The 13,507-nt window shown below is 40.4% G+C and overlaps 1 protein-coding gene across 1 annotated transcript in view; it reads right to left on the bottom strand.

Moving 5' to 3' along the window:
• Positions 1-367: 367 nt before the first annotated feature.
• Positions 368-13,507, bottom strand: part of frya (furry homolog a (Drosophila)) — a 260,590-nt gene continuing 247,450 nt past the window's right edge. The window contains exons 55-60 of the mRNA XM_034168395.1: positions 9,147-9,296; positions 8,875-8,973; positions 8,694-8,777; positions 1,968-2,078; positions 1,680-1,879; positions 368-1,587 (exon numbers count right to left, since the gene is read on the bottom strand). Of these exons, the coding sequence (XP_034024286.1) occupies positions 1,329-1,587; positions 1,680-1,879; positions 1,968-2,078; positions 8,694-8,777; positions 8,875-8,973; positions 9,147-9,296 (903 nt within the window). The 3' untranslated portion in view covers positions 368-1,328. The remainder of the gene's footprint in view (positions 1,588-1,679; positions 1,880-1,967; positions 2,079-8,693; positions 8,778-8,874; positions 8,974-9,146; positions 9,297-13,507) is intronic.

Below are 13,507 nucleotides of genomic sequence, written 5' to 3'. Positions count from 1 at the left end.
TGGGTAGGTTTTTCTAATAAAAAGAGTGAGCAGGCGCAGCAGTCCTTAGTGCTTTCAGTGGTACTACGTGTACAGACTGTTTGCACTCCTCGCGAGATAAATTTGACTTTCTGTCTCACTGGTGTTTTTTGACTCTGTTTGTCTTGTTAAAAGTTTTAAGAATGTTTGGAGGAGAAAATACCCAACACATTTTACAACACTGATTGAAACAATAAATAGTGACGCAAATTGCAACTGAAATGAGTTAAGAAATGTTTTTTTTTATTTTTTTTTTACTTTCAAATAAGTGTAAAGAACACAGTTCAATACATTGCAAAGGCAGTGACATTTACAACTCAACACAACACACGACACCGACACTTCTTCGGGAAGCATATGCAGCTATTTACTTGCAACAAATATAGTCAATTCATAATAATACAATCTTGCAAGTTTGAACAAAGCCCTCATTGCACTATCACACTATCAATAACTGTTCTGTGAAAAGAAAAATGAAGCATTTGCTCATTAAACATTATTACACTTGACTTGAGTACATACAATTTGCAAGCCTGGCAGGTTTAACATTAATTTTTTCTCTAAACCTACTCAGATAAAAGAGTATTGCCTCTTTATTAAATTATATAAATAATTTTTCTATTGCCCAAAGCTGCACAGTTAAAATATACAATATGTTGTTTGAAATAACAGATAATCCACAACACAGTTTGTAGATGTGGGAGACACTACAGTAGATTTGCAGCATGTCAAAATAGTTTAATGTGAACAATTAATGCAGATCATATCCATAATTCCATCTTTGATGGTCGTCGAGTTTTATTACACACACTCCAGCACACGCACACAGGACTCACTACTAAAGCCTTCCATTTGCCTGTCAGCCAACGCTGTGATACACAAATACATTCGTTCATGATACAGTAAATGTCTTCCACTTCTGTGAAGGATTGCACATTTCCCATTGACTATTAAAATATAACTTAAAAATAATCACTTAGCTTTGGTATGATCTTTGCTAATAATGTTAAAGATTTTGACCTCAGTAGTCAGTGGTCGCTTTGTGACAGTTTTAGTGCAATAAAAGCCTACGTTTCTCAGCCACAGCAGAGTTCCCGATCTCTCTAAAAACAGTATTGCTGCACCTTCGAAGAGCTGGACATAACGTATGACATTCTGATGTACTCTAAGCAGGAAAAGAAAGCAGGTTTAGTTTTCCCAGGTGAGAGCAGTGTGCTTGTTAACCACTGAGATGAGAGCCCCAGGACCAAATTCTGCATGGGGAAGGGTGTTGTGGAGGGGCTGGCATTGCACACTATACCAGACCATCATCAAAGAGTTGAGCCGGAGACTCTGGAATCTGGGGGGAAGGTGGTAACGGCTCTGTAGCCATGGGCTCGTCGGATCATGTCCCGAATCTCCCCGTTGAGTTCCATCAACTTGACAGAGATTTCTGTCAGGTCCTGTTTTGAGCCCACCAGAGCAAAAGTTCCTGTCTGCCCCAAGGTTTGATGTCTGAAGTATGTGTTCAGTAAGGTCTGTAGCTCATCCTCAGAGTGGCTGCCAAAGATATCATTAGGCCATATTGTTCTGCAACGATAAGAACGTTAGTCGTATGACTGAAAGGGTAGTTTCACATCATATGCTCACCACTAATAGAACAAAAAAGCCACTTGTCTCACCTGCACTCTCGAATATGGTGGATAGCTGTTAGAAACTCTTTGTTCTTCATACTCTCCAGGATGGCCTGGACAGCAGCCTCAGAAGAGCTGAACGTGGGCTCAGGAAAGGAAGTGGAAGCAATCTCACTGTTTGCCACTGAGGCTGCAGCTGCCCTCAGGTTGCTCTTCAACTCATTTAGCTCAATGGACATATCTGTCAGCTAAAGGTGAAACGAGATTAACGTCATGAAACTGTAATATGAATTAGTTTTAAACGTGAAAAGATAAGAAAATTCATAAAGTACCTACCTGGGGAGTGGCGCTTATTGCATGGACCTGTTCAATCAGCTTACAGTAGGACTGAAAAAGTAGCAACAACTGAAAGTGGAGCTTGTAGAGTCGCTGGCAGAGCTCCAGTTGCTAAGAAGGTAAAGGTTATTAGTATATTAGTATTTCATGAGGAGAGGTTCCCAAACTTTACTTTTTTAATAAGTACATTAGGTACTTCCTATATGGTGGATCCAGTGACTAAAAATATCTACTTCTGAACAGAGCTGAAATCTGATGCAACTAAGTAGTTTCCATGAGGAAAACAATTACAGTCAGAGGTTTTGTCTGAAATAAGGAAGAAATAATAAAAAAAAGAAGCCTTTCCACTTACAGCCAGAGATTCCATTTGCTATAAAGCAAGCGTGTTCCAAAAAAAGAAAGAAGGAAAAGAGCAAATCATAGGAACGGCATGCATACATAAGCCTTTCCATCTAAAGCGGATTAAAAGTATAGGCACATAGCATTTTATCGACATGCACAGAAGGAAGCAAAATGCAAAGGGCTAATATTTATCATGGATACCCAAAAGTCAAGTGAAATGGCCAAGCAAATTATTTCTGTACACTGTAAAACCTGTCAAGTTAGTCCAGTTCCAACATTCTGAAGGGACTTTATACATTTGTCCATCATTTAAGTTTAGTTAAGTCAAATAATTTAATTACCAAAATCTATTTTTAGTAAAATACACATGGTCAACTTGTGTTAAAAAAGTCAATGTGCAAAGTCAATGAGCATAATAAAGTAATGTCCCAAAAATTTGAAGCATTTTGTTATATGACACACAGAAACAACACCGATCTATGGGTCTGAATCTACTCTACCAACTGAGCCACAGCCACCAACTTTCCTGTCGGAAATGATATGGCATCTATTTTTTTTTAATGTGTAGTGTCTTTCAATTTTCTATAAAATTAACAAAATTCAGTTTGTGTTGTTATGTATCTTGTTGTTTTATTTAGGGCTCGGACCACGAATGAAGATCATTTGTCAATCAGTTGGATGACTAATTTCGACAATAAATTACAACCTTAAATCAGAAAATGCTGGGATGGTGTGGAAACTAATGATTCTTATATTTGCTTTGATTTATTTCATTCCAGACAGCACGGTGGATTAGTGGTTAGCACTGTTGCCTCACAGCGAGAAGGTCATGGGTTCAATTCCCGCCTGTGGCCTTTCTGTGTGGAGTTTGCATGTTCTTCCTGTGTTTGCATGGGTTTCCTCCGGGTGCTCCGATTTCCTCCCACATCCAAAGACGTGGGTTAGATGGATTGGAATCTTTAAATTGCCCATAGGTATGCGAGTGGGTGTGAATGTGTTTGTTTGTCTGTTTGTGGCCCTGCGACAAACTGGCGTCCTGTCCTGGGTGTACCCCGCCTCGCTCTCTATGACTGCTCGGATAGGCTCCAGCCCCCCGCAACCCTTGATTGGACTAAGCTGTTGAAGATGAGTGTGTGTGTGTGTGAGTGAGTATTTCATTCCAGAAAGTGTGATTCCAAAATATTTCAAGTTTTTTTTTTCTGCTCCTAAGCCACTAAGCCAAAATATAAGCCACTTTGTAATGTAATTCCCTCTCACAACACGTAAGACATTTTGACATTGAGAATACAAAGTGAAAAAATGTTTCAGATGTTATTTTGTCCCATTCATCTTGCAAACACATTTTAAGGGGTGCAACAGTTTGTCGTTCAATTTTTAGTTCAAAATTTTCCATGGAATGTATACAGTGTCCATTTCTTCCCAAACAGGTCTGGAATACTGATTCATCTTATCACAATATACATTTCTACTGTGTGATCATTCAACCCAGATGTCTCTGATCCTGGATAAGCTGTCACTGCTTCTGGACAAAGTTAACATAAGCTTTCTTTTTGGACAGAAATGTTTGAAGTGGCATTTGTGAAAGTAACTCCTTATTGTAGTGCTTGACAAAGGTTTCCAAAAGTGATCTCTTGCTTATGTGTTTATGTCAGCTATTGATTGGTTCTTGATGAAGGATCAGAGATCATGGGTGTTGCATCCCTCCCCTTTACATACTGAAATTCCTCCAGATTCCTTGAATTGTTTCATGATATTATGCACTGTAGAGGGAGAAATATGCAAAGAGAATGGTGAGAGGAGGATGATAGCCAGTGTACGAGAACTACTCTCACCTGGACAGGACAGCATCAGCAATCTGTGATGCTCCCAGTAAGTGTATATATAATTTATTTATGTTTGTTACAGGTATACAAGCTGTGCAATACTTTTATTAAATCTGCTTCACTGTGCACACACTGGAATACTCTACCCCCTGTATATATTCTATTTATATCCTGCTTACAATAAACACAGTATTTCATGAATGTTATTCTCTTGGTTTGACATGTCTAAGTATTTACCCTGCCTTCTATTTGCACATCTACTCTGCCCTACTCTTCGCACCATTGCCCTCCACTGGCACTATTTATTTATTCAAAGCCCTTAAGTGAAGGGAGTGCTAGCTCCTGTTGGCCTGTGTTGGTTACTGGTTGAACTCAGACTGAGCAAGCGAGGTTAATAATTTGTTTATTATATGGCTGTTATATACATATAAACACACAAACTTACAGTATTGCCCGAATATGCTGCTGATGGTGTTGAGCTCATTGGCTTTCTTCACCTCCATGAAGAACTTACTAACAGGCGGTCCAGTTGTTAGCTGGTCAGCTTTCAATCTGTGTGTTTTTTCAATGCTGTTGAGATATTTATGGCAGTTTTTTTCAAACTGTGAGGCGTCAGAGTTCTTCAGGGGGGTTCACACAAGGGATGGGTAACGAGAACTGGTTCTTTTCCAGAATCGTTAAGAAATGATTCGATCCACCAACATAGACAGCCTTTTTGCTTAACGATTCCCTTATCAGTCCTTCAGAGCGACCATTGTTTTTGAGGGTGTTTTATCGGGAAAATGATCATTTCTTAGATACTATCACACGCGGCACTAGCTTATGGCAAGCTAAAAGTGGACACTCTCGTTTTGGCTGAACAACTATACAGTTTTTTGTATATTCTGTGTTAGTACGCACCCACGGCTGATGTTTTCGTTGATTGCAGACCCTGCAGTGGGTCTGTAATCAATCGCTTCTGCAGCGGCTGTTGTTGAAGTTTGAAGCAATGAAGCAGTGCTCTGACCCACTGCTTCGCTGGTTCATTGCTTTGCTGCTTTTCAGAAGTGGCAAGTCTGCTTCTTAACCCCTCTCAAAGCCATTTAAAAATGTCAGGCGTGAGTCACTTTTGTGTGGCTTAAAGTTACTAACTGGAGCTCTTGTCTTGTTGTAGGCAAGAAACGAGAATCATCGGCCGTTCCATTCGCACAGCTCCAAACGCTGCACCGCTATCTGCCGAGTCAAGTCCAGCCAGAATTAATAACTTCAAAGTGAATCACCGTTTTAAATCAAATGACACCTCTTTCCAAACACTGTAACACAGACAACAAACTACAACAGACTAAAATGTTTTTTTCCTCCTAAAATGAGATGTCTTGCATTCGTTATGAATTACAATGATGTTGACTTGGAGCGCAGCTGGCTGCAAGAGCTCAGCTCAGAGGTATGGAGTGGCATTCATGCCAATAATGTCTGAATGGAAATGCTTTTGATAAAAACTGCAGACTTTGTTTATTTTTATTTATGTCTAGAGATCAAGAATCCAGTGACCAATTTCCATATTTATTTACTTTAAGACTCAATAAAATGTTGCTGACATAGAAAACCTGTAAAGCCTAATTTTAGTACACATAAAATTCACAAGAGGTATTGATAAGGGAATCGATAAGGAATTGGATTGATAAGAGGAATTGATAATGGCATCGATATCGATAAAATCTTATCAATACCCATCCTTGAAGTTGAATTAATATTATTTATGTTAAAATGTGTTAGTTATGCCAAAGACATTTAAAAACACTCAGAGACGTTTAAATGTTTTTAAAAGAGATGTTTAAAATATGATAAAAGGTAAAAATAGAAAGTTCTTTAAAAAACACCTGTTTAAACTCTTTGAAAACAGTGTAAAATGTGTGAAAGAATAGAAAGTTCTTTAAAAACATGATTTAATGTTTACAAAGGCTGTGTGTAAATTCAGACAATTCCTTAAAAATGCACAAATACTTTTAAAATGTGTTTAAGATGTGTAAAAGAATAAAATGAAACTCACAAAGATGTTGAAATTGTGTGTATGTATGTTGTGGGGGGGGGGGGGGGTGTGTGCGCAGCTATTCATTTGTTCACTGAGGGGGAGCTCACTCTCCCACACTTTGAAAACCCCTGATTTATGGAGTACGTTCATGTCCGACTTGCTTTTTCTAATCGTGTTTTTAGCTTCCTGGTTTGTATAGAAAATACGCCTTGCAGACCGACTGTCATGGAAACCGGTCTGATATTTTCCCATATCAGACCGGTAATCAGCTAATCAGAGTGCGCGTAGCGTCGCAGCCATATAATGGGCCTCATGTATCAACGTTGCATATGGCGATATTTGAGCGTATATGGGGTGTACGCCAAAACGGCTGCGCTACTTGGCATTTATCAATGTGGTCGTTGGCGTACACTGCGCTGAAAATATACACCAGGTGGAGAGGTGGCGTAAATTATACATCAAAATGAACCAGTGCTGGAATCCACATAAAAATGAAGATGATCAACATGATAAACAGTGCCATTATACAAATCAATGCATATGTTACATAAATAACACTTTCCTGATTATACTACATAATAATCAATACAAATCCCGCCTTTGCGGGAGTGTTATGGAGCACGATCCGTGGTCACAGCGCTGACAGGAAGGAAAGCGCTGCTCGCCTTTTTCTCCAGACTTCGAGCCTGGAGCCAGAGCAGCGCTGAGCTTAACTTCATGTGGTGTGATCATTTTAGACAATGAAACTGATAATAATAATTGTAGTTCCGTCATTCCCTTAATTCGCCCGTGCTGCAGCCAGGTTTTGTCGTCTCCATTCGGTTGTCACAATAAAATAAATACAGAAATACATTTAAAAAATAAAGAAATCTGACAAATTAGGCGTGTCTTATTAATTGAGCGAGCAAATATCCATGTCAAGAATTATTGACGTGAAAAGAGAATACAGTGGTCCCTCGCTATAACGCCATTCACCTGTCGTGGCCTCGGAGTCTCGCGGAGTATTTAGTCCAATTTTGCATGCCTTTTTTTTTTTTTTACAGTGTTCTGTGTTCTGCGTATCTGTTTATAAGAATCTTGTTGCCCAGAAGAGAAAAGAGCACCAACAACTACTCATAACTGTGTTTGTCACACAGAAACACACACCTGCTGCAGCCAGGTGTGAGTGGGAAAAGGCGCGGCGTCAGGACGGAGGACCGATCTGTGACATACTGGTCAGTCACTATTAATAATTTCTTATGTGTCCGACCTCATTCGTTGATCATTAAAATTAATTCGTTAGTTCTAAATGCCATCATAATTATTTATAGGAAAATGTTCTATTTTTATTTCTCAAACAAATGTTTGGGCCTGAAAACAGTTTGGTATTATTTTCCTACTAAGGTTTGAACTTTGAGAGTGTTTACACACAAGAGAAAAGTGAGAAAATGTTCATGCTTGATTGAGAAAGTGTATAAACTGTGTAGTGAGGGGTTTTACAGCCTTAAAACGTCTATAATAATTGTAAAAAATAATGCTGACTACGTCGCAGTTTCACGTATTACGGGCTATTTTTTAGAACGTAACTCCAGCGATTAATGAGGGACCACTGTAACACTTTATTGATTATATACTACAAAACAATTGATACGACGGCCGCTTTTGACGCTCTATTGGCACACGTCGTGATTGGTGGAGTTCTTTTTCATTGCCGTCTTCCCGAGTTCCATGTCGTAAAATGAGGGTGTGTCTGAAGCGGAGTCTGAATATTTATGGGCGTGTTTATTATAATTACGATCGTTTCCACCCGCCGCATTTATCAAGATCACGTCAGGCCTTGATACATGTCACGGTGACTTTGGTGTATTTCAAGTTTACACCGTAAATTTACGCCACAGGTGCGCAACATTGATACATGAGGCCCAATATATATAAAGAAATCAAAAGGGACAACTTTTTTAAATCAAAATGTCTGACAAAGGCTAACGTTAATCTGTTATTTCATTAAATGTCATTTCCTTTCTTTTCTAAAAATATTGATTGACAGTTATATGTTTTTGAGTTAACTTTAATTAATCAGTTTGAGGTAATCAGTTGCCTTGAAATGTTTGAATTGGACCAACCTATTTGGTTTCACAGTGTATTCCTCAGCACAAAAGCACTCACTTTGGTGGTATTGTGACATATCCTACTGGCTCTGTAATGTTCCAGTATATAATATGTGAAAGTTTTCCTTACTGTACGCATTCATTTTTTTACTTAGCAAGTGAGTGTAAATGTTTATTGCTAAAAGAATTCATGCCGAGCTGAGCCAAAAATGATCACAGTGCTCACTGGAATGAGATCAATGTGGCAGGCCAAGATTTTCACACACCTGACATTTAGATAGTGTGAAAGAAACAGAGGTAACACTCACAGAGCTACAGTATCACAGAGTAATTGCGGTGCAGAAAATACAACATGAAAGATCAGTTACATTGCAAAACCAACATGTTTCATTATTTGTCAGTAATTATATATATTTTTTCTTTGATAATATTACCAACAAATTTAATGGTTCTAAAGTTTTACCTTTTCCTCCAATGCTGCCGGTTGACATGTTATCACTGTGCCTCCAGCACTTTTGGGAAACGTGGCCTTACAGTTGCTCAACCACTGAGGATAAGAGTCAGAATAATAAAAAACATTTTTTAAAATATCACTAATAGTACAGGAGATATTCAAACTGGAAAGCATCTGTTCTTCTTCTTACAGACAGCACTGTCTCCTTTCTGTTATTGTAAGTGTCAAGGTATTCTTGAAGTTCCAGCACACTGAATTTCATTTTTTCCAAGAGTCCATAAGAAATAATCTGCAAGGTGACAGTAATTAAACAAGAAGAAGACGAAGAAGGGTATTTTACTTACTGAGGTATTTTATGGAGTGTATGGCATTTTAATAATAAATTAATTGGAAAAATAATCAACAGCTCAATCAGTGATAAAAAAAAGTTAGTTGCCTCTAAAGAAATGGATCAAAACTCACTGTGTCTGCATCAATAAATATGGTTGGACATTCTGAGCATGATGTCAACATCTGCGAAGACTTCAGAAACTTTGATCCAATTCCCCTAAGACCATCACCAAGGTAACTGACAGCATCACAGGTCAGGGAACAAAATCTGGTCTGAATATTCTGCAAAGCAAAAAGAATAGCACTGTAATTCTGTCATAACCACAAACCATTCCATTAACTTCATTAAACAGGCAAACAGGCAATGCCTTTAAATCTGTTTGTTTGTTGGTTCATCTGTCTGCTTGTTTGTTAGCATCATATCTCCTAAAGACTGATTAGATGTAGAAGTAGATGTGTAGCCACCACCAGTTTCTCCCCTTGTTCGAGTTTGAAAATGAAGCTTGTGTGAACATTTTGAAAAACCTAGTGCCAGTGTGTCACTTTCATGGGATTGATAGTGTGACCTACAACTTACAAGATATGATAAAACTTTACTGATCTCACAGAGGAGAAATTCACATGTTACATCAGCTCTTAAAAAACACACAAGATGGGTGCAAGTAGAGGAAAATGTTCATCATACAGCGTGTGCAAGGATAAGCAATAATAATAATACTTGTAACAGTACAATAAAATAAGGTAGAAATAGTATATATATATATATATATATATATATATATATATATATATATATATATATATATATATATACACACATATATGCGAGGTCTGTTAGAAAAGTATCGGACCGTTTTATTTTTTGCAAAAACCTGATGGATTTGAATCACGTGTGCTTGCATGAGCAAACCTTGAACCTTCGTGCGCACGCGTGAACTTTTTCACGCCTGTCGATTGCATCATTTTCTGGGAAGCAGCCTTTGTGTGAGGACGTGTGCAGTGCGCTCGGCGGATTTTCATTTCAAGGAAAAAGACGGAAAGACTGGAGCAGCGCCGCACCAAAGTTTGCCAGAAACTGGGCGACAGCAAGGTGGAAACCATTCGGATGATTCAGACGGCTTTCAGTGACTTTTCAGTCATGTGACTATCCGAGAAATTGTGGAAGAGGTGGGCATGTCACAGCATGTCCTGTGAGACTTCAACATGGAGGCGCTTTTGCTCCGCCATCAGCAGCAACATGACTTTCACCGCCACTCTTTTCATGGCCAAATCTTCTGTCACAGTGTAATATACCGACAAAGTGCTGATGTCCACCTCTTCTGCAATTTCTCGGACAGTCACACGACGTTCCTGCATCACCACAGCGTTCACTTTGGAAATGATCTGGTCATTTCAGCATGTTGATGGCCGACCGGAGCGTGGCTCGCTCTCCACCGTTGTGCGGACGTCTTTAAACCGGTTGTACCACTCCTTAATCTGTGTGATGCCCATAGGATAGTCACCGAAAGCCATCTGAATCTTCCGAATGGTTTCCACCTGGCTGTCGCCCAGTTTCTGGCAAAATTTGATGCAGTAGCACTGCTCCAGTCGTTCCGTCTTTTTCCTTGAAACGAAATTCCGCCGAGTGCACTGCACATGTCCTCACACAAAGGCTGCTTACCAGAAAATGATGCAATCGACAGGCGTGAAAAAGTTCACACATGCACACGAAGGTTTAAGGTTTGCTCATGCAAGCACACATGATTCAAATCCATCAGGGTTTTGCAAAAAAAAAAAAAAAAAAAGGGTCTGATACTTTGCTAACAGACCTCGTACATACTCAACAAAAATATAAACGCAACACTTTTGGTTTTGCTCCCATTTTGTATCTAAAACTTTTTCCATATACACAATATCACCATTTCTCTCAAATATTGTTCACAAACCAGTCTAAATCTGTGATAGTGAGCACTTCTCCTTTGCTGAGATAATCCATCCCACCTCACAGGTGTGCCATTCCAAGATGCTGATTAGACACCATGATTAGTGCACAGGTGTGCCTTAGACTGCCCACAATAAAAGGCCACTCTGAAAGGTGCAGTTTTATCACACAGCACAATGCCACAGATGTCGCAAGATTTGAGGGAGCGTGCAATTGGCATGCTGACAGCAGGAATGTCAACCAGAGCTGTTGCTCATGTATTGAATGTTCATGTCTCTACCATAAGCCGTCTCCAAAGTCGTGTTGTGAAAGTGTAGGAACACGGACCCACAACAGGGGGCGCAATGAACGGACAATGGAGAGAGTAAATAACAAGATTTACTACTGAAACAAGCACGAGTAATACAACAAACACAATTTGGGGTCGAATCCGCTGGTGTCGTGTGGGCAGGCTCGAAGGTAGGAGACGTCTGTCTCAGTCGAACCGGAACCACCCAGATCTCCTCTGCCACCGAACCCTGGAAATACTGGAACCGCCAAGTCCCGAATTCCCAGGTGGCCACTGCCTCCGCTCGTCGGATCCGGTACTGCTGGCAGGAGAGAGCAACAACACACAGGAGTGGATGAACGCACCCAGTAACAGAGAGGGGAGAAGCCGCCTCCACCTCTTGGCAAAGTATAGCAGGAAGGTGAGTACTTATCCAAAGAATGAGGTTTTCAGTAGTCACCAGTCCTGAAAAAGGTTTTAACAGTCTTAGCTAATGATGCAATGTATAACTGCAGAGAATACTACCTTGGTCTTAGGCGATATCTCGGCACTGAGGTGGAGACGCCGTCCTCCTGATATACCTCGGTGCTGAGTAGAACAGCTGTGTCTGGTGATGGGTGACAGCTGTCACCCAGGCTACTCCCATGATGTGGCAGCGCCCTCTGGTGCCTGGAGCCCGCACTCCAGGCAGGGCGCCCTCTGGTGGTGGTGGGCCAGCAGTACCTCCTCTTCAGCGGCCCACACAACAAGTCGTTTCAGAGAATTTGGCAGTACATCCAACCAGCCTCACAACCGCAGACCACATGTAACCACACCAGCCCAGGACCTCCACATCCAGCATGTTCACCTCCAAGATCGTCTGAGACCAGCCACTCGGACAGCTGCTGGAACAATCGGTTTGCATAACCAAAGAAATTTTGCACAAACTGTCAGAAACCGTCTCAGGGAAGCTCATCTGCATGCTCGTCGTCCTCATCGGGGTCTCGACCTGACTCCAGTTCGTCGTCGTAACCGACTTGAGTGGGCAAATGCTCACATTCGCTGGTGTTTGGCACGTTGGAGAGGTGTTCTCTTCACGGATGATGCGAAGGAGATGTGTTGCACTGCATGAGGCAAATGGTGGTCACACCAGATACTGACTGGTATCCCCCCCCCCCAATGAAACAAAACTGCACCTTTCAGAGTGGCCTTTTATTGTGGGCAGTCTAAGGCACACCTGTGCACTAATCATGGTGTCTAATCAGCATCCTGATATGGCACACCTGTGAGGTGGGATGGATTATCTCAGCAAAGGAGAAGTGCTCACTATCACAGATTTAGACTGGTTTGTGAACAATATTTGAGGGAAATGGTGATATTGTGTATGTGGAAAAAGTTTTAGATCTTTGAGTTCATCTCATACAAAATTGGAGCAAAACCAAAAGTGTTGCGTTTATATTTTTGTTGAGTATATATATATACATACATATATACATAAGCCGATCTGCTCTGTGTAAGCCTGATCCCGTCAGGTCTCAGAAGCTAAGCAGTGCAGGACCTGGTTAGTACTTGGATGGGAGACCTCTTTGGAACACCAGCGGCTGTGTGTTTCTCCAGGTAACACTGGAGTTGCGTCAGGAAGGGCATCTGGCGTAAAACTTGTGCCAAATATCAATGCGGATCTGGTTGTATCCGCTGTGGCGACCCCGAACCGAAAACGGGAGCAGCCAAATGGACAACAACAGCATATATATATATATATATATATATATATATATATATATATATATATATACATACTTACAAGCAACTCCTGTCAACTCATATTCACCAGAATTTGCTTCACAAAAAAATATTATTTTATGTCTGATCAAGGGTGGGATTCAGAAGACTTTAGAGCACTTTATTTACTGTTACTGTCACTTTAAACACATGAAAAACGGGGGTGGGGCAATTCTCTATTAACATTCATTCATTCAATCATTCATTCATTTTCTGTACCTGCTTATTCCAGTCAAAGCTCTCTATTAACATGTAAAGAAAGATTTCAGGCAGCAGTCCTGACATTATTTCTACTAACAACATGGCAAAAAAGAGGCAGTGTCAAGGAGTGCACTACCATCATCGGATGCACACACAGCCGGCCCAAGCCTTTATGGGGCCTTAAGCAGAATTTCATTTGGGGCCCCCCCTACCATCACCTCAGCACCAGATGCCTCATTATTCCATAGGCTACACTGTTATGTAACGTACCCGCAATCATTAGCATTATTTGTAATTATCTTACATCATACAGGTGTCATTCTTGTTTTTAACTTTAAAGGG

The sequence above is a fragment of the Thalassophryne amazonica genome, chromosome 4 (genome assembly GCF_902500255.1).
Source record: "Thalassophryne amazonica chromosome 4, fThaAma1.1, whole genome shotgun sequence".
NCBI classification, from domain to species: Eukaryota; Metazoa; Chordata; class Actinopteri; order Batrachoidiformes; family Batrachoididae; genus Thalassophryne; species Thalassophryne amazonica.
Note: the sequence above shows the minus strand (reverse complement) of the source record. Positions and strands in the feature narration are given on the sequence as shown.